The sequence below is a fragment of the Castanea sativa genome, chromosome 2, assembly GCF_040712315.1.
Source record: "Castanea sativa cultivar Marrone di Chiusa Pesio chromosome 2, ASM4071231v1".
NCBI classification, from domain to species: domain Eukaryota; kingdom Viridiplantae; phylum Streptophyta; class Magnoliopsida; order Fagales; family Fagaceae; genus Castanea; species Castanea sativa.
In genome coordinates this window covers 50,879,671-50,900,787 of record NC_134014.1, presented here as the reverse complement: position 1 = coordinate 50,900,787, position 21,117 = coordinate 50,879,671, and the positions used below count along the sequence as shown (strand labels likewise).

Below are 21,117 nucleotides of genomic sequence, written 5' to 3'. Positions count from 1 at the left end.
GAAGAAACCAACTCCATATTGTTCTAACAACCTTCTCCTCCCTACATATGAGAAGACTATTGAGTAAAAGTTACCAAACCTTTTGCACAAAATCACTCGTACTTAGATCTCACTTTTACTAGCGTCCACCAGTACCACCACTACCGACACGTTTATCATATATCAATACAGTATATATGATGTCAACAATGATGTTAATGTTCTACCAAAAAAAAAACAATGACTTTAATGTTGTGTGAACAAGGATGGATTGAGACTAAACGCTGGAAAAGTCTAGCAAGATGCATTGACAAGTGATCCAAGCAGAACAGAGGTCCTTTTGGGCGTTGGGTGCAAAAAAAAATGCTAGAACCACAACTTTTGTTAAAATTTACTCACATGACAAGTTGTGATTGGTGGAATAAAAATATACTCCATCAATTACAACTTGCTACATTAGCAAGTTGTAACAAAAGTTATAGTCCTAGTATTACTCTAAAAAAAAAAGGCAACCCTTCATTTTTTTTTTTTTAAATACTAGTATATATACAATTGCTAATTTTGTAATTTTGTACTATAAAATTTACACTTTGCCTCATTAATAATATCAGTATTCTTTTAAGAATAATGTTACAACCACAATCTTTTTTACAATATATTTATAAACTATTAAGGTAACAAATTCTTATTGATTCGTATTTTAGCCCACTACTTACATTACTATTTTGCTTACCAATACCACTCGCTACATCATCAATTTGTAAAAAAAGTTAGTATTTCTAGAATCTTCCTCCTTTTAAAGGCCATTAAAAAAATTTATAAATTTAAAATCTAAAACAAAATATACTAGCCCAAAAAAATTAACTCAACTACAAATATTACCAATAGCAAAAAAAAAAAAGTTCAATCAACCAATTTTACCCAAAACAAACAACTCAGGATTTTAAAAAATTTTAAACAACAGCAACAAAGCTAGAGGCTGAAGCCATTGCATACAACCAGCAATAGATCCGCCACCTAACTCGAATTCCTGACCAGTTACATTCGAGTGCTTTCTAAATTTTTGTATTTGTTATTGGATAAGATACAAATTAAAAGTTTGTGAAAAAAATGTGGTGTTTATTTCACATTGCTTATTGCAAACAAATATATAGTCATGATTTCAATGCAAAAAGAGTGAGTATACACTTGTGTGCAATAAGTGGTGTGTACTAGGATTTACCCTTAAAAAAATCTCATATATGTGTGTGTGTGTGTATATATATATATATAGTTAATTAATTAATAAAAACATGTGAATGAGGTTTAATCCATTAAAAGATAATGTAGTGGGATTAGGGGTGTCCACGGGTCGGGCCGGGTCGGTTTTCGACCCAACCCGAACCTGACCCACCGGTGGCGGGTGGACAGAAAAGTGACCCGAAACTGACCGCCGGCATCAATCGGTCAGGTTGGTTTTGGGTTCGGATGGAAATCGGGTCGTCGTCGGAGCTACAAAATCATCGTCGGAATCTACAAATTATCGTTGGAATATGTAAAAACTCACCAGATCTGCATCAAAATCGCCGAAATTTACACCAAAATCGCTGAAATCTGCTGGGAATGGCTGGATCTGGCTAAATCTCACCAAATATGGTTGAGAACTCGTTGGATCTCCTCGGATTTGAGCGTGATTTCGCCGAACTTGTATAGAACCTTCGTCGAGTCAGGTGGCTTGAGTTTTGGAGAAGAAAACCCGCCACTCGACCCGCTGGCGTCAGCCTTTGGGTGCAGAACCCGAAACCGACCTACAATAGCGTCGGTTCGGGCTGAGCTCGGGTGGAGATCGGGCAGGTTGGTCGGTCTGGCGGGTCATGATCGGGTCTGGACACCCCTAAGTGGGATGACTTTCAATCCAGCACTAGATTTCAACCTATATCAGAACTATAATAATTCTCCATGTGTGGCGGAGCATATCTGTATAGAAAATTTTTAAATACTCTTGGAGTATAGATAAATGGTGCTCCCTTCTCTCACATTTATAGTGAATCTTTTAATTTTCTTCATAACTCATTATCAAATCTAAGTTAATCAACCAAGCACTAGTGATTCAGATATGAGAGGGATAAAATATTCTCATCCAAAAAAAAAAAGAAAAAAAAAGAGATTAGATATAATTACCAAAAATTCGGCAGTGCTGCAGTGGACTGGTGGCGGCGTACATCTGGCGTGGTGCTAGCTTGCTTCTGCAACACTGCTACTACTGTCTGTTATGCTGCTGCAATGCCGTTGCCCAAGCCCTCCAAGGTCTAAGGTCTCACTTAGTGTTAGTAAGTTAGGGTTTTTTTTTTTTGGTGTCTTGTGTATGTTTGTTTTTGGGGTGTTGTTTGGCTTTTTTAAGTTTTGTTGTTGGGCTAATTAGTTTTATAGCTTTAAAAATATTAATAATATTGTTAAGAGGGGAAAGTAAAATTTTATTGAAACAATTTGCTAAAAGTAATATTTTATATATATACAAATTTTTTTTAAAAAAAATCTGGGCACTACTACCCCACGTTTAACAATAACTCCGTCTCTGAGAGAGAGCACTATTTTTTGTACTTGGGGACTACTTAATTATTACACGTGATAACCTTGCTCAAAACAATTGTGAAATATTTTTTTATATATAATTTGATAGTATAACAAAAATGGGACTCAAACCTGATTCTCATGATAAAAGAGAGTATGTACCCCTGAGCTATATAACTATTGGCTTTGATTTGTGAAAAATATTATCCGAACATTATTCAAAAGATTTAATGACACAAACTTTCTCCTAATTTTCTCACAACTCATGTCACATATGTATAACATTAAAAAAAATGTTTAACATATTTTGATAAGGACAAAATGAACAAGACTAAAATTTTGCCAAAATTCCACCAAACTGACATGACTACAATAAAAAAAAATATCGAATAGAGTTGTAACCAAACTTTATCTGAATAATAAATGAATGATGTGAGGAAAATTGTAACAAACAAAATATCACTATCGATTTTATATTAGTAAATTGATGTTTAAGTGAATAGTGTTTTGGCTTGATGGCGCCTCTCATCCTTATTTGGTGGCTAATAATTGTAAATTCACCAACTAACAGATTATTATTATTATTATTATTATTATTATTATTATTATAAAACTAATGAAGAGCATAAGACCGAAGTCACTTTAAAGTTTCATATATATAAAAACTTGGGTGTATACCAAAATGGGTACCAGACTATGTTTTATAAATGATTTAATAATAAGAATCTCGTGCCACTCTATGTGTGCATCTATGTATAACTATCATAAGTTGCAACAATCATTTATAAGAATAATGCTCCTATAATTTATGCTTGTGCTTATTGTATTTAAAGAGAGATTTTGATTTTAAATTTTAGTCTAAATGATTTGAATAATGTATGAAATGATATAATTGTTTTTTCTAATGATGAAATTGATTGATGGATTTGAAATTAGTGTAAGATATCATTTCAAATCCATGAAATCACAAATAATTGTATTTATGCCAAATATCTGAAGTTTCATTAATCTTTTGTTGTTCAATTTATTACAAGAAATTGTTATTTCTCAAAAAAAAAAAAATTCATCAATCTCCTTCATTTAAAATCCTCAAATTCAAACATCATTAGAAGGTTGTGTGTATGTTATTTAATAAAAACACTTGCATCACTTGGTTTTTGTTGTATCATGTTCTTTGCATACATGTTAAAAAGTTTTCATGGTTCTCACTAATTTTGTAATTTTTTATTTAAATATCTTCTAGCAGATAATCTCTAATGATAATTATGTAAGCGTGGAGTATCGTGTTTTGGCTAAGACACCTAAAGAGTCTCATATATCAATAGTGGCATTTTTTAACGTGGGGACTCAAGCTAATCCTGATTAGTTTGGACCACTGCCAGAATTATTATCAATGAAAGTTTTTACAGCAAGGGATTGGATAGCAAGTCTTTCATACAGAAAGTTAGACTGTGAAATAAGAATTCTAAGAGGACCGGTAAAGTCCATATGATTTATGTTGCATAATTATGTACCTTTGTGAATGGAATGGAGTCAGCCATATTCCTTGCTAAAGAATGTTCTTTGCTTGAGGCATATTAAATGAGGCAAACTCAAGTGCCCTGCTTAAAGCTAAATTGTTTTCTATATAATTCATGCTACATAATCTTTTAGCATATAATTTGTTTCACAATTTTTTTTTTAACTTTTTTTTCTCATACCAAAATTTCAACCTGAGTCTTTCCTCTTAAAAATAAGAAAACTACAAGTATATATCCACAATAACTATCCAATTTGCTGGAAGCACCCAAAAATATAATGGGTTCCAAAATGGACCATTTACCCCACTTCTTTTCACTATTTTGTGCTTTAGGACCTCTAGATGGACTTTTAAGTTTTAACTGAAAACTGCAACTCATTTTATGAAGAAACTTACTCATATATAGTTAGAGGACATAGAAATTTGAGAAATCGTCAATTAGAAGTGGAACAGCCAAATGTCAGTTTCATTTTGTCTTAAGAAAAATACCGATTGGGATATTGTCATATAAATTTAATTTTTCAACATTTTCACCTGCATTACAACTTCATCACACTAAAGGAACAAAGGCATGCATACGAAAAGCTCACTTAAAGATGAATATACAGACAGCATTAAGGTCAAGAAATAATTAATAGATCGACAACACACTCCAAAGCTGATGAGTTATTCTAGCATTGCATTATTGCAATTACATTATGAAAGGAGGCCAAATTTACAATCCATATTTGTGTTTCTCTTCATTCCAAGCATCGGTTCTCAACTATTATTGCTGCCAACCACCATGAGCCCCTCTTTGACTAGGGGTAGGCATACCACTCCCATCATTAGCATATGGTGGGCCTCGGCCTTGCCAATGGAATGCCATTTCTTCATTTTGTCGCTGACGCCGCCTTTTTTTTTTTTTTTTCCTTTTCTTTTTGTGGAACTCGTGTGATGATTAATTAATAGTTGGTCGGCTATATGATTCAAAGATAAAAGCATGGTTCAACATATTATAAGACTAACAACTAACAAGAGAGCTCGCACTTATGTTTGATAAGCAGAAAACAAATAGATTATGGATGACCAAAAATTATTTTCCTTAGGTGGCACAACACAAATGTTGTGTATATAAAATTAAAGGATGATTAAGTCTAGTCAAATACGTTGAATCATGCAAGTTGTGTTTTTCAACTTCTCGTATCTCGGATATAAAAAGTTAAAAAAATAAATAATACTACAAAAGTTTTATATATATATTGCTCTCTCTTTATCTCACCAGCCCTCGAACCCAATTCAAACCATTGAGCTACTATGAGAGCCTGTGTTTTATTTATATATAAAACAACATGCTATATGTGGAACTTTTTGTATCTTTTATTAGACTGGATATAAAAAGTTAAAAATTAACAATAAATCATACAAAAAGTTATATATATATATATATATATATATATATATATATATATATATATAACATGTTACATGTGGAGATGAGGTTTAACATGTAATAGGTGAAGACTTGTTAATATATGGCAAGTTACCGGTGTTTTTTAATTATATTAGCACACATCTATTATTACTTTTTTACTTCTAACTAATAATTTATATCATATTAATGTCAAATATATTATATACGACACCAAGCAATTATTAACTGCAATATATGTGAATCATTGACGTTCTCTTTCAACTTTTTTTTCGTCGGATAAGATACGAAAAGTTAAAAAGAAAAAGTTCATACAAAAAGTTACAGATATAAATAAAACAACATGTGGATGAGATTAAACAAGTGGTAGGCGAAGACTTGTCAATATATATATGGCAAGCTATCACCGAGTTTCAACAAGGCAATTATTGGTTTTTACGTAATATTGACAATATGAACGTCTAACTTTTTTTTTTTTTTTTTTTTTTAATGTATGTAACCCGCACCCGGATTACAACACCACAGGGACAATAATGGTATTTTATTTTTATATACGACACCAAGCAAGTAAGTGCACTCCATAAATATCTGTGTCGGTAGCCTTAAGCTCAAACACATTCATTCAACCACAACCAGAGCCATACACACACTTCATTGAGCATATCATGGCAGCTGCTGCTGATCATGCTACTCCCACTTATGACCGTATGAAAGAGGTTAAGGAATTCGACGAATCCAAGATTGGTGTCAAGGGCCTCGCTGAATCTGGCATCACCTCAATACCTCGTATGTTCATTCACTCACCTGAGACTCTCTCTGACCTCAAAAAACCCAACTCTCAAACATGCACCAAAAAAAACATCCCTTTAATCGATCTTTCCCACTTCAACTCCCCCACTAAACGACACCAACTTGTGGAACAAATCAGAGATGCCACTTCCACATGGGGCTTCTTCCAAGTCATCAATCATGGGATACCCAAACCAGTCCTAGATGAAACCATAAACGCAATCAAAGCTTTCCACGACCAACCACATGAGGTCAAGTCTAAACTCTATAACCGTGACAACGGCAAGCAGGGGGTTGTGTACTCGAGCAACTACGACTTGTACAGAGCCAAAGCTGCCAGCTGGCATGATTCTCTCCTTGTTTGGATGGCCCCAGAGGCACCACGTGCAAAGGAGGAGGATATTCCAGAGGTTTGTAGGAAAGAGATAGTTGCATGGGAATCGCATTCAACAAAGGTGGCTGAGGCTTTGTTGGAGTTACTGTCTGAAGGGTTGGGTGTGGAGGCTGAGAGGTTTAAGAATTTGGGGTTTTTGGAGGGCAAGTTGGTTGTGGGACACTGCTATCCCTACTGTCCACAGCCGGACCTGACGGTGGGAATCACCTCTCACACAGATTCAGGACTGACCGTGTTGTTGCAGAACCAGGTGGGAGGGTTGCAAGTCAAGCATGGCGACGAGTGGGTTGATGTGGAGCCCATCCCTGGAGCATTGACTGTCAACATTGGCGACTTCATTCAGGTATAAACTATCTTCTTTTTCTTTTTTTTTTCTTTTTCTTTTTTTTAAACAATAAGTTCCTCTACACAATATTTTTCATAACCTGAATTGTTAAAAAAAAAAATTATGTATAATATATTTAAAACTTTATGATTTGTATCCCTGAATGAAAAAAAGTGACCACCTTTACAAAAAAATTGATCCTCCAAAAAAAAACCTTTAGGCGAAATTTGGTCAGCTTATACTATTTTGCATTAACCTATGTGAGTCCTCTAAGTATGTTTACTATTGATTTATTTTCTAATAGAATGTTATGAATACCGTTTTGGTTTGTCTATTAGAATGGAATATTCGGTACAGGTAAATTTTAAGTATTATTTCGGAAACTATTTCGGAATTACTGCTAATATATATATATATATATATATATATTTATATATTATTATTGCTCTTATGTAAAATAATGAATTTAATATAGTTTTATATTAAAATAAAGTGGGATTATTATTTTTTTTTTAAAACATTTATTTATGGTTTTTTTGTAAGTAAAACTCACATTTTGGATAATTGTACATAAGTGAGCTTTCAAGAAGCTTCCTACTAACTACTTTTTCCCATTTCCCAACCCACCCACGTGACTAGCATGCTGTAACCTACTAATGCTACTTCTTCTATCTTTCATTATTGCATATTGCTAGTCTTTCACTCTCTTCACCATTTCACGCCTGAGCTCCTTTCTCCACTCATTCTCATCTTCTTCATCTCCTTTTTTTTTTTTCACAAGTCACACCATTTTTGCTTCATCTTGCTCTTCAATTTTATTTTCAACTTCCCTGTCACAGTTGAGAGGGTCAAATAGTGAGAGATGATAGAGAGACTAGGAGCTACAGGATGCCGATCAAGTTCAAGAAGGGAAAATAAGAAGCCAAAATCATACCGGCCGGAAAATGAATTTCGGCTGAAATTGGCCGGAATTGACCGAAACGCCCGGAATGGGCTGAAATGGGGCGAAATTTAATCCGAGGTGAAGTGGAGGGTATTACCATTCCGGTTTACACATGAGATATTTCGGCCGTTCTGACCAAAACAAAACGGAATCCATAACAATGGTCTAATAGTCTCTTGAGTGGGGCATGTGTGAGAGTAGGGCAGTAATTATTAAAGAAAAAAAAAATAGACTATTGAAGTAATTGAGGTGAGGCAGCGTATTTGTAGTTTTTACACATTGAATTGTTGATAGAGTAGCACTAGTTACACACACAAAAAAAATTAAAGTTTTAAGAAAAATTCGTAAAGATATGCATACAACAAAAATAATGCTAACAAAAAAAAAATTAAAGTTGAGTTGAATTTTCATCTTAATTGAGTAATTCTACAAACACAATATTGGATGAATGATTACTTAGTTATGTATATTGAAGATATATAACTTATAGTATTGGTAATGAAATTATCATATAATGAATTTAAAATATAAAAACTTGTAGAATGAAATTATAAGATTTTATGTATTTGCATGCATATTTTGTAAGTCGATATATTCAAGTTTTTTTTATTTTAAATTTTATATAATTTAAGTTTCTTAGTGATCACTCTAAAAATATTTCCCGAAGCTGCCATTATGCATTAAAAGTTGTTATTGGGACTTCATAAAATAGTGTAAGTAGTATCACAATAAATCATATCACAAGATATATTGTAAGTTATAGAAAGAAATGTGGATATTTTTTTAATAAGTAATGTATTTTAAATCTTAATCCTTTTAATAAAAGTGAGAATATTATTCTATTGAGGTGCATGGCTCTTCATAAACATTAAAAAAATTAATAAATAATTACAAAAAAATTTTAATGTTTATTTATTTAATTTCTCACAAATAGGTGACATATGTATATTTTTAAAAAAATTATTATATTAATTAAATGTTTTGAGAAATTAAAATTGTTTCTAGCAAACTGTCATTGTCGATTATATATTAGTAAATTGATGTTCAAAAGCTTTGGCTTATTTGTGCTGTCCACCTTTGGTAGCCAATGATTGGGAATCCATCACCTAACAAACATATATATATATATATATATATATATATATATATATATATATATATGTGTGTGTGTGTGTGAATAAACCTTACAAATAATTATAATAATAATAATAAAACTAGTGAAGAGCATAAACCGATCGAAGTTAACTAAAAATTCCTATGTATTTAACTTGGTGTATGCCATAATGAGTTACTATACTATGTTTTATAAATGTCTTAATATTATTGATAATAATATATCACATTAGTTGGTGTAACAGTTATAACAATCAATATTTCTTTTTAAAGGTCTTAATAATAATAATAATAATAATAATAATTTGAATTTCACTTCACTTCATTTGTATAAGTATGGTAATTAAGTTTTAACACTTGTAAGAAAACGATGCACCTACAATTTATGCTTGTGCTTATTGTAATGTTTGAATGTTTGATTTGGATAGATATATTTAAAGAGAAAGATTTTGATTTTAAATTTTAGTTTAAATAACTTGAATAAAATATGGAAAGGATTTCTTTTTTCTCTTGATAAAATTTATTGATGGATTTGAAATAACAAAGTGTAAGATGCCATATAAAATGGAGTGAAATGAAATTTACTGTATTGTTTGTTTTTATTTATGCAAAATATCTGAATTTCTTCCTGTGATGTTCAATTTATAATGAGAAATTGTTCTTCAACTCCCTTAATTTAAAATCCTCAACTTCAAACGTCATTTGTAAGGTTTTGTGTATGTTATGCATTAAAAACACTTGCATCACTTGATTTTTGCCATTTCATGGTCTCAACATGGATGTTAAAAGTATTTGTCATGCTTCTCTTTAATTTTGTAGTTTTTTTTGGTTATATTTTCTAACAGATAATCTCTAACGATAATTATATAAGCGTGGAGCATCGTGTTTTGGCTAAGGCATCTAAAGAGGCTCGTATCTCCATCTTGACATTTTTCAACGTGGGCACTATAGCTGATTCTAATTACTTTGGACCACTGCCAGAATTATTATCGCCAGATAAACCAGCTCTTTACCGCAAATTCACGATGCCAGAATTTTATGAAAATTTTAACAGCAAGGGATTGGATAGCAAATCTTTCGTAAAAAAAGTTAGACTGTGAAATGAGAATACTAAGAGGACTGATATAGTCTATATGACACATGCTTCGTATTTATGTACCTATGTGAACTGAATGGAGTGACCTATTCCCTGCTATCAAATGTACTTTGCTTGAGGCATAATAAATGAGGGAAACTCAAGAACTTTGCTTAAAGCTAAACTATTTTCTCATGTTGAAAACAATTCATGCAAAAAAAGCTTTTAGTACAAATATTATTTTAGTCCCTACATTTTTGCTATAGTTAATTTAGTTCTTGTTATTTTTAACTTACAATTAATTTAGTCTCTACTGTCTATTCACTAACAGTAAAAGAATTCAAGTTACAAGATTAGCTGTGTATTGTCACTGTAATTTTATATTAGTAAACTAATGTTTAAGTCAATGGCTTTTTGGCTTAATTAATGGTTGTCAATCTGTCATCCTTTGGTGGCTAACAATTGTGAATCCATCACCTAACATAATAATAATAATAATAATAATAATAATAATAATAATAATAATTACACTTTACCCAACTGTGGTTTGCTTCTAATTCGATTTGCCTACCCGTGATTTTATTTTTGACACTTTGCCCACCTGAGGTTACCTCCATTTATGCTCCGTAACCCACCTCTAATTTTTCCATTACTCTAACAAGTTTCGTCAAAAAATCAAAAAGAAATCAGATCAAACACACATCTCCACGCACTCTCACTTGAATCAAACAAGAAATACACCCAGAAAACTAATACAAATCAAATCAAGCAATACCATCCAACTTGCTCACCAAACTAAGATCCTAGATCCAAGGTAGTAAATCTATAAAAACAAAGCAGACTGCAACACCTCAAACTGCGTTGTAGCATCTAGGATTTTTGTTTTGATCTATTTTCTAGGTATTCAAATTTTTCCTAAGAATATCAAGATTTTCTTTCCAAATAAAGACTAAAAAATCAAAAATCAAAACAAAAATCCAAATGAAGTCAAGCACATGGAAACAAGCACAAAAATAAAGAAAAGAACTCAGATAAAAATTTCTTTCCACCATTTTTTTCTCAGTATCCAAACGAAAATCCACCAGTTTTCCATCCATGAAAATCAAGCCCAACTATGAAAACCCAGCCATGAAACACCATGAAAAACCCAGCTATGAAAACGCAGACCTAACCATCCTCACCGCCTCTTCTCCTCGCTATCGTGCGCCGCCAAGTCCATGATTCCCATCCTCACTGCCTCTTCTCCCTTAACCTTCCTCCCAGCCAGCAATATATCACGCCTAACCGAGGCGAAGCCCATCTTTGACCTCATCAAAGCCGTGAAGTAATCTGGGAAAGTGAGGCCAATATTGATCTTGCTCATGTACAGCACGCCCCGATCGCGCCTTATCAAGACATAGTCGTGGCTGAGCACGAGGAGGAATCTGGCAGCGGAGGCATGGCCGGGGAGGGCAGCAATTATGGGCTTAGGGAGGGAGAGGAGAGCGGAGATGACTGGTTTGAAGGAAGCAACCAAGTGGTGGAGTCGATCTACGGCGCCGGAGGAGGAGTCGACGAATTGGGCCTATGCGAGGTCGAAGCCGTTGGAGAAGAATTTGCCGTAGGCGGTGGTGATGAGTGCGGAGCCATGGACAGCTTGGGATTTGACTTAGGAGAGAGCGAAGATGAGAGTTTCGATGAGAGTTAGGCTGAAACGGCATTGTTTGATTTGATTTGTATTAGTTTTCTGAGTGTATGTTCTTCATGTTTGTGAATGGTGAGAAACAAATATTACATTTTAATCTTGTTTTTCTTTTGTTTTTGTTTTTCTTGTTATTGGAGGAGAGAGATATAAAATGGGAGGAAAAAGACTTATTTACCCTTCAAATTAGCAAAGGTGGGTTACAGAGCATAAACGGAGGTAACCTCAGGTGGGCAAAGTGTCAAAAATGAAATTACGGGTAGGCAAATCGAATTAGAGGCAAGCCACATGTAGGTAAAGTGTAATTATCCATAATAATAATAATAATAATAATAGTATTAATTATTATTATTATTATTACTATTATTATTATGCCTAGAAGGGAAGGTTGGCAATCTCTACACGCCCAATGTAACATGGAGGGAGATAGACACTAACACCTTTTGAAGTTCTCTCTCTCTCTCTCTCTCTCTCTCTCTCTCTCTCTCTCTCTATATATATATATATATATATATATATATATATATATATATATATATATATATAACGTGGGTGTATATAAAATTGAGAGGACTTGGACTTGGATTTGGAAACTTCCTGTACCTCCAAAACTGAGAATTTTTATTTGGAAATGTGCTTACAACAGATTACCACCACAATTTTCAGACATACAAACCCAGATGCCTAATCATGTCTTCACTATGGTAACAAAGAAACACCCCCACATGCTCTAAGAGACTGCACTTTCACTAGAGCCTTTTGTTTAACTTTAGGTCAAAACAATCTTCCTCAAAAACTTTTTCCTATCCCCAATTCAGGCATGGTGCAGAACAAACTTAAGAAAAACTATCCTATCCATCACATCCCTTGGAGAATTTTCTTTGCTTTCAATATCTGGGGTTCGTGGCTTGCTAAGAATGCCTTAATCCAACAGTATGATAGCTGAACTACGGGCAATTAGACATGATCTTAACATATTATGGGATAGGGGATATTGTAATGTTTAGCTCCAATCAGATTCTAAAATTGGCTATAGAATGGATAACTTCACAAGTTAAAAAATTTCCTTATGAATTTACTAATTTGGTTATGGATTGCAAGTCATTACTGGCCCGAGATTGGGAAGTGCACTCTAGTCACATATGGAGAGAGGCTAATGGTTGTGTTGATCTTTTGGCAAGAAGAGGAGTTTCCAACACAGGCAAATCTACTATGATACATGTCCAAGATTCCTGTTTTAATGCTTCTTCTGGGGCTCCATGGATTTCAATGCTAACAGATTTGCTTCTTTTGAAGAAATATGTGAGAAAATTTCCTGTACTTCATATTTGACAAGAACCATCTAGATTTTTCTGTTTTGTTTTTTGTTTTTGTTTTTTTGTTGGCTGTTGTGGAACTAGATAGGGGTCTCTTAGTTTGTTGGTCTGTTTATTTTGTTTTGCATAGTGTCTCTTGTTTCTCCTTTTAGTTCCTATTTGTACAAACTTTATTGTTTTAGTAATGAATTTATTTTTTTACTGAACAAAAAAAAAAAAGGTCTCTGGTGTAGGTTCATCGACCCCATGCATTGTGATGGCAATGGGTAATAGCATGTATACCACACGGGCTTTACTGAGGTTATCGTTCTAGTTGCTCTTCTCTGGCTGCTGAGACAATGACTCTTACCATTAAGCCAAAACCCATGTAGCTTGTTTTAGTATAGAATTATGAATCTCCTTTACCTTTAAGAAAAATAAATAAGAGAGAAATAGATAATTGTAATGGTGATACACGGTAGTTTTGAGAATTTTAAAAATTTTCTAAATAGAATATATCCTAAAAAAATTATTTTATTAATTGAAAAACAAAATAATTCTATCCCATTATAAAAACCGCGTATATCCACACACAAAAAAGACAATATACGATTCAGTCAAGGTTGTGAAACTTGGATTGGGCGGGTGGTATGACCCAGCCCAAACAACGGTTTTTAATGCAGTAGCAACCATTCGGCCACACACCTTTTTGTTGATAAGTTATGGAAAATTATTATACATAATGACAATTTATGAATTAAATGACATATCACGATTTGAATGCAGTTGGACCCCAATCTATCCTCAAAAAACATTGAACCTCTGTCTCTTTACCGGTTCTTTGAATGATCTATATTTCAAAACCATGGTTTCAATCACATTCAAGTTATTCAACAACCAAAAAAAACTATGGCTAGTTTTAAAAAATAAATAATAATAATAATAATAATAATAATAATAATGTATTTGGCTAGACAAAGCAAAATAAACCATGATGTTCCTATTCCATAATAAAAAATAAAAAATAAAAAACTGTGTATGTAAGTGGAAAAAAAAATGATACTAACAATCAAGCTTTTGTGACTATCCAAAAAATTGATGAAATAGTATAAGTCATAAAGAATGTTGAGAAATTTAGACTTCGGTTGATAGAATTAACAAGTTTTAAACCCAAGTTGTTAATTAGATTGATTATGAAAATAAACTTTGTTAAAATAAACTAACATTAATATCATGTCAATATCATGCACAACAGAAAAGTAAATAAGACAAGATATGATGACCTAGGAAAACCAATGAAACAAACTAATTTCATAGTAAAAAATCTGAGGGAAATCTTCCCGAAAAGCAATTCACTATAGTAAAGAGAAGTTTCAGATCTAGTACAAGACATTTGTCCCTACACTCTACAATCCCCGTAGATGAATTTATAGCAGAAACCTTCTACCGCTTCAGAACTTCAGAACTTTTCTATATATGCATGGCTCCAAGTACATGACTAACACACCAACTTGAGAAGGATGTTGGCTGCAAAGTTCTTCAGTTCATCCACATGATGAAGATTAAGAAACTCCTTGGTTACAAAACCCTACAGAGTACAAACGCAGCAGCTTCTTCAAGAAAAAGATGAACTAGGGCATTTGTCTCTAGTTACAATATGCTTACAAAAAACCTTTTGCATTCACTTGCATCATCTGAGGCGGCCCTTAAAATAATCTTTATATATGTTTAGGGTTGTGAGAAAAGAAAACCTAAACACATACACATGAATATGAATATGAGTGAAATCAAATCTGAAAAACTGATTTTCGTAAATCTTGATAGATAGATTATCTATCGAGTAGCTGGCAAGTATCGGGTTAAAACTGCCTTTTAAACCTCGATAGATGCCATCTGTTGAACTAGTTGTCGAACTTTAAAATACAGCACTTCTTCACTTGTTTCTTGGACAGATTTGCATGGTTTTAACTCTTGATTTGAACAACATGTTTCTTGAAGACTTAAACCATCCTAGATCTACTCAGTTACAAGTAAAGTGTGTCAAAGGATAAATCAATTCTAAATGACATATGTTCTTAACATGATTCACATATTTCTTAACAATCTCCTCCCTTGGCAATCTGTGACAAAACCAAAACAAACAAATGAAATATGAGAGAAGTCATAAATCACTCAACTCATACTCACTTGTTGCATACAATAAAATCTATCCTAACACAAACTCACTACAACAAAAGTTGACTATGGTGATGAAACCTTTCGTCACAATATGTCCTTATTTCGTCACCGAATACATATGGTGATGAAACAGCATTTGTCACCTTAACTCCGTCACAGAATGTATTGATGACGAAAATGTTTCGTCACCAATAAAAAAATGATAGGTGACGAAATTTTTTCGTCACCAATAAAAAATGATAGGTGACAAAAGTTTTTCGTCACCTAATATTTTTGTCACTAAACCTTATTTCCAGTGACGGAAAATTTTGTCACCAAATGTTTTTTTTTTTTTCAATTTCAATAGATCAGGTGACAAAGTTTTGCGTCACCAATTTTTTTTTATTTTTTTTTATTTCAATAGATCATGTGACAAATTATTTTGTCACCAAAAATTACGTGTGTTGTTTCTTTTCTCTCTTTATGCACATGCTTCTTATCTATTGTATGCAATCTATTATTTCCATTTCATACTAAGATACCGTGATGAGTTTTGTTTAAAGTGTTTCAGAAATACAGGTTGTCAAAGTCTTTCATACCATGAACTCTCTTCTTGCAAAGTTTTCAAGAGTTTGTGTTAAAACAGATTTTATTGTATTCAACAAGTGAGTATGAGTTGAGTAATTTATGACTTCTTTTAGGATTTTTTAGTCATTTCCGTCAAAAAGAGCGATACGAGTGTTAAGTACAAGAGATTACTTAATCTTACTCATCACAAACACTAGCCACAAAACTCATTTGCTTAGTTGTGCATAGAGATACTCATCTAAGTTACAAAAGATACAAAATTTAGAAAACTTTGCTTCAATGGCCATCCAAGGTACACAAGTACCAATGTATACAAAACACATACTGTTTTTGTATTTTTCTGATTTTTCTCTTTTTTTTTTGAAAAACAAACAAAATAAAGACTAAACAACCAAACAAAAATAGACAAACAACATGAAGGCATGAAAGATAGATGCAAATGCATGAAAGCATAATTTCAAGATCAAATAAGAAATCAAGCAAGGAGAGTCCTACTTTAGATAGAAAGAATTAAAGTAGAGGTCAAACAAAAAAGACAATTAAGTCTTAGGCTCCTTTCTCACCCACACAACACGAGTCTTTAGCCATGAAGATGAAAATACACGTGTCTTAGTATGTCTACTAAAGGACATAGAAGAATTAGAATTCTTCTAAAATTAAGTTAAAAAGCTTAAAACTTATAATAACTCTCCAAACAAAGGTGTAGGTCCTTGAAAGGAAACCTGTGACCATTTAGACACTTACTTTTGAGGATACAACTTAAAACAATTAGGACAAACGTAGATACTTAACATTTAGGTTATTTATTTAATTTTTAGTTTTGATTTTTGTGAAATTTGGGTTTGGATTTTGTGGTGTAATATGTAGATAATTTATTTATTTATTTATTTAATGATTTTTTTATGTACAATTGAGAACCTCCGAGTGATGCAGAAATTGTTGATGCTAAGCCTCTTGTGCTTTCAAGAGGAACATTGCAAATTCCTGATTCAAAGGAACCATTTGCAAGGTTACATCTCTTGTAATTTTGTCATCTATAAAACGTAGATACTTCTGGTAATGACATGTACTTTAAGTAGTTTTCATTCTTAACTTATTTGATCTAGATTTCATATAGTAGTTTGTAACAACCCAAGAAAAAGCGCTAGCTACATCTGCGCTATACCTCAAAAGGACTAGTCACAATTGAAACTCCTTGTAGTTGTTAATAAAGCCCAGTTCAACCCAGTAAATACCCGATGTGAGACTCATCACACAACCACACACATCACACAATCAATCAAATTGGGGCATCACAATCCCCCCCACTTAAATCTCTAACGTCCTCGTTAGGGCCCATTTTGTGGAGTAGTGTCTCTGAGCTCACACGGGGTTACCGGGCCGGTTCTGATACCATATGTAATGACCCAAGGAAAAGCGCTAGCTACATCTGCGCTATACCTCAAAAGGGCTAATCACAATTGAAGCTCTTTGTAGTTGTTAATAAAGCCCAGTTCAACCCAGTAAATACCCGATGTGAGACTCATCACACACCCACACACATCACACAATCAATCAAATTGGGGCATCACAATAGTGTAATACCCCAATTTCGTTTTTATGATTATCACTGTACCTTGTCATTTTTAATATAAAGTTGAGGTACTATATGTGTGTGCACAGCAAGATGGGAGTAGACAATTTTGTGGTGCTACAAATATGTGAAAAAATTAAAGTTTCAATGCATATAATTTAGTGCGGCAATTAAAAAAAAAAGAAAAAAAAAAAGAAAGAAAAGAGGAAGATGTTTTATGGGCTTATTGGAGACTAAAGAGATAAGCTCAAGTGGGTTTTAAACTCCAGCCCACTATCCCACCAAGCCCACATCTCTGATGCGTTAAAATATAAGGTAGAGAAAAAGATAAATTAGGGTTTTCATTAGAAGGGTTTCTTAGTAAAAAGTGGATGCTAAAAAAAATTTGAGAAGGAGAGAGAAAGGTGGCATGACAGAAGAAGGAGGCAAAATTGTTTAGGGGCACAAGGTTTGGCTACAAAATCAAGGTGAAAACCCCATCTTAATATTACTATACTGTTTATAAAACTTGATATATGTTTATGGTTTTGACAACGTGGTAAGATTAAGTCATGTCAATTCGATTACAGTGGAAAGATGTTTGTATATTAGTGTTATTCAAATAAAGATATGATCGTTATACTCTTATGTTTATGGTAGTGTTGTAATTTATATTGGGCACCCGTTAAATTTGAGGACTTTGGGTTTAACAAGAGATGATATATATATTAGATTAAATTGATAGTAGTCAGTACACGATTTCATCACTAGGCTGCCCACGGTTATTATTTTAGAACAAAATCATGGAATTTCAATCTTAATTATGAATATGGCTTTAACGTTTGGGGTTATATATATTAGGACAACTTTATCATTTTTCTTTGGATGTATATACATATATTATAGGATGGATTTAAGTTGTTTCGTTGGGATATATATATAATCTTAGTTTTGGGCCACCATGTGTAATCCATGAATTAAGTCATGGATCAAGATATTATCCATGGAGATGGCCTTCACGTGTTCATCAGAGTTATATAATTAAATCCTAGGTTGCCCACTATGTGTCTCTATAACAAGCCATGGATTACAAATCTCTATTCAGGTATATGGCTCTTACATTTTCATTCGGGTTTTATATTAAATCATAGGTCAATGATATTTTTGGCTACTGCCTTCCTCATGGCAATATGAGTTTCAATTAATGCAAGGGAATATTATTGGTTAGAGAAACTTTAATTTAGTGTTAAAAGTGTTATTAGTTTAGCAAAGTATTTTCTTAGTGAGTCAATTTGTATAATTCGATAAGTTTTATATTTTGTGTAGGATATTAAGTAATTTCCATGATTGATTATAAGTTCTATTTAAGAGTATTTTGAGATTATTTGGAGGGTGTTTCAACTGGACTTTCAGAGTGATTCAAGTGCTGTAAGTAATTATGCATAATATGCACAAGTTTTGTCATTTAGGTTCTTAGATGTCAAAGGTTTTCAAAAGTTATATTTTTAAGCTTACGTTTTCTAAAGTTTATCGAAAGCATTTTTACATCATTGAAAGAGAAACTTTGACTCTTAAATAATGTTTTAAAGAGAAACTTTGAATTTGAAATAACGTTTTGAATGTCCGAATCTCATTAAAAAGATGATTTCTAAACTAAACTCTTTTAAGAAAATAATTAAGTTTCAATGTAAGTTTTCTAAAAAGGTTCTTATTCTTTAAGTTTATTTAAAACCAAGTGATTTCAAAGTCATATTCTTATTTTTCAAACTTGGGTTTTCAAAGTTTATTTAATGTTTTAGCAAATTGGGTTTTCAAACTTACTCGAGAATCGTAAAAATATTTATATAAACTCTTCAGTTCTTATTCATTCCTTAAGAGAGTCAAGCATCCGTTGATTCTGTTTCAATTCAATATTGTGATATTCGATATGTCTCTATTTCTGGAATAATTGTTAATATTAAGAAAATTATTCTATTTTGTATATATTTTGTTTTGTGATATGTGACTCAAATTAAGTGTTTCTAGAATTGATTAGAAATATGTGTAAATCCACTCACAGGATTGTATGTGAAAGTATGTGTTGATCCCTCACCAGCAGGGGTTAGACGTTGGTATTAGCTCACAGGATGATATGTAAGAATATGTGATGTGTATATGTGACACTGTGCTCTGATCAATTATATGCATGTGTTTTCTAATGATTTTAAGATATGATTACATATGTATTAAGTAATTCACTATATGTTTTGGAATAATTATTTTTGATATCACTGAATGAGTTTGTGAAAATCAAAACACTCGTGCTTTGTTTAACTCTATTTTGTGGTGTATTCTGTATAATTGCTTACTAGATGTGTGGCTCACCCCATCAATTACAATTTTCAGATTAAAGTTTAGTTGGGGAGCAGTACATTGGATTGCTTCGTAAGGTTCAAGGTAGAGCGTGGGAGTTTTTAGGCGAAGACAATAATACTTGAAGCCTTAAAAGGATTATTAGTTTTTTTTTTTTATTCTGCTTTAGATTTCACAGTAATTTGGAGATTATTCTAAATTGAGGATTTTAGTATTGTAAAAGATTTATTAAGAGCATTGTTTACTTGGAGTTTTATTGAATTATGTTTAAATAAATTATGTTTTTTTTGAGTTAGGTAAGTTCAGCAAGTTAGTCATGCATCTAAATTCATATTCCATGAATTTGGGTCGTGACATAGTTAATCCATTCAGAAACTTATTATGTTGCTATAATTTTGAAGAATCTATTAAATTCTAGTATTACTTTTTTTTAAGAAATTATGGGAAAGAGCTTATCAGATAATTAAAAATGATGCAATCCGTATGTTTATGGCATGGGGTCTTACTAAAGTGTAGCCAAGTAGTGGTGGAATATTGTATTTCAATAATACTTCCTGTTAGGTTCTAAGATCTTTAGGTTTAAATGTATTATAACACTAATTTATAATGTTGGCAAACCATGATCAAAACGATTAAGTTTTGTTTAGATTGCTCAAAGTATGTGTCTTATATGTAAAGTTGGAATCGAGTGCAGCAGAATTTACTGTGCAATTCTGCCTGGCTTGATCGATCAAGAATTAGACTCGACCGATCGAAAGTCGTGCAGATTGTTTTTCTGCAGAATTTTCCAACTCAACCCAAACCCGTTTTGTGTGTAAGGTTTTATGTTTTGCCCTAGGTATAAAAGGGAAAACCCTAGCCACTTTTTTAGAGGTTGTTGATGCTGTGTGTGTGAATCTTCTGTGAGATTTAGAGGTGTTTGCCTTCACACATACTTAGGGTTATCAAGGATCAAGATTATGTTAAGAACTTGATGATCATTTAGTTGCTGCATTAAGGGCTTAAAGATATACAAGCGGGAGTACTTGTGCTTGCTAGGAATCCAAGAAGGAAGTAGTCCGTGAACTCGGAGCTGTCACGTGATCGTGGTAGTAAGTTTCCTACTCGAGGTAGCAATAGGATGTTAGTGGTCTAAGTCACTATTGTGTAAATTTCAATTTCTTCATAGTGGATTCAGTTTTACTTTGAGGATAGCTAGGTTAAATCCTCCCCAAGTTTTTTACCAGTTTGGTTTTCCTAGGTCATCATATCATTGTGCTCTTCATATTTCCGTTGCTTTGCATGATATGATATATTTGTATTAGCCTAGATTTGCATAATTTACCTAAGTTAATCACTTGGCTAAATAACTAGATTAATCTGGTTGTGTTTTAAGGGGTCTAAAAACGTACACT

At 32.8% G+C, this 21,117-nt stretch overlaps 1 protein-coding gene and 1 pseudogene across 1 annotated transcript; one reads left to right on the top strand and one right to left on the bottom strand.

Annotated features, from left to right (window-relative positions):
- Positions 1-6,034: 6,034 nt before the first annotated feature.
- On the top strand, positions 6,035-10,350 carry LOC142623633 (1-aminocyclopropane-1-carboxylate oxidase homolog 4-like). The gene is made up of 2 exons (XM_075797077.1): positions 6,035-6,985; positions 9,869-10,350. The coding sequence occupies exons 1-2, from the start codon at positions 6,125-6,127 to the stop codon at positions 10,121-10,123; spliced, it is 1,116 nt and encodes a 371-aa protein (XP_075653192.1). The 5' UTR covers positions 6,035-6,124; the 3' UTR covers positions 10,124-10,350.
- Positions 10,351-11,275: 925 nt separating this feature from the next.
- Positions 11,276-12,069, bottom strand: LOC142625483 (enoyl-CoA delta isomerase 2, peroxisomal-like; annotated as a pseudogene).
- Between the last annotated feature and the right edge of the window lie 9,048 nt (positions 12,070-21,117).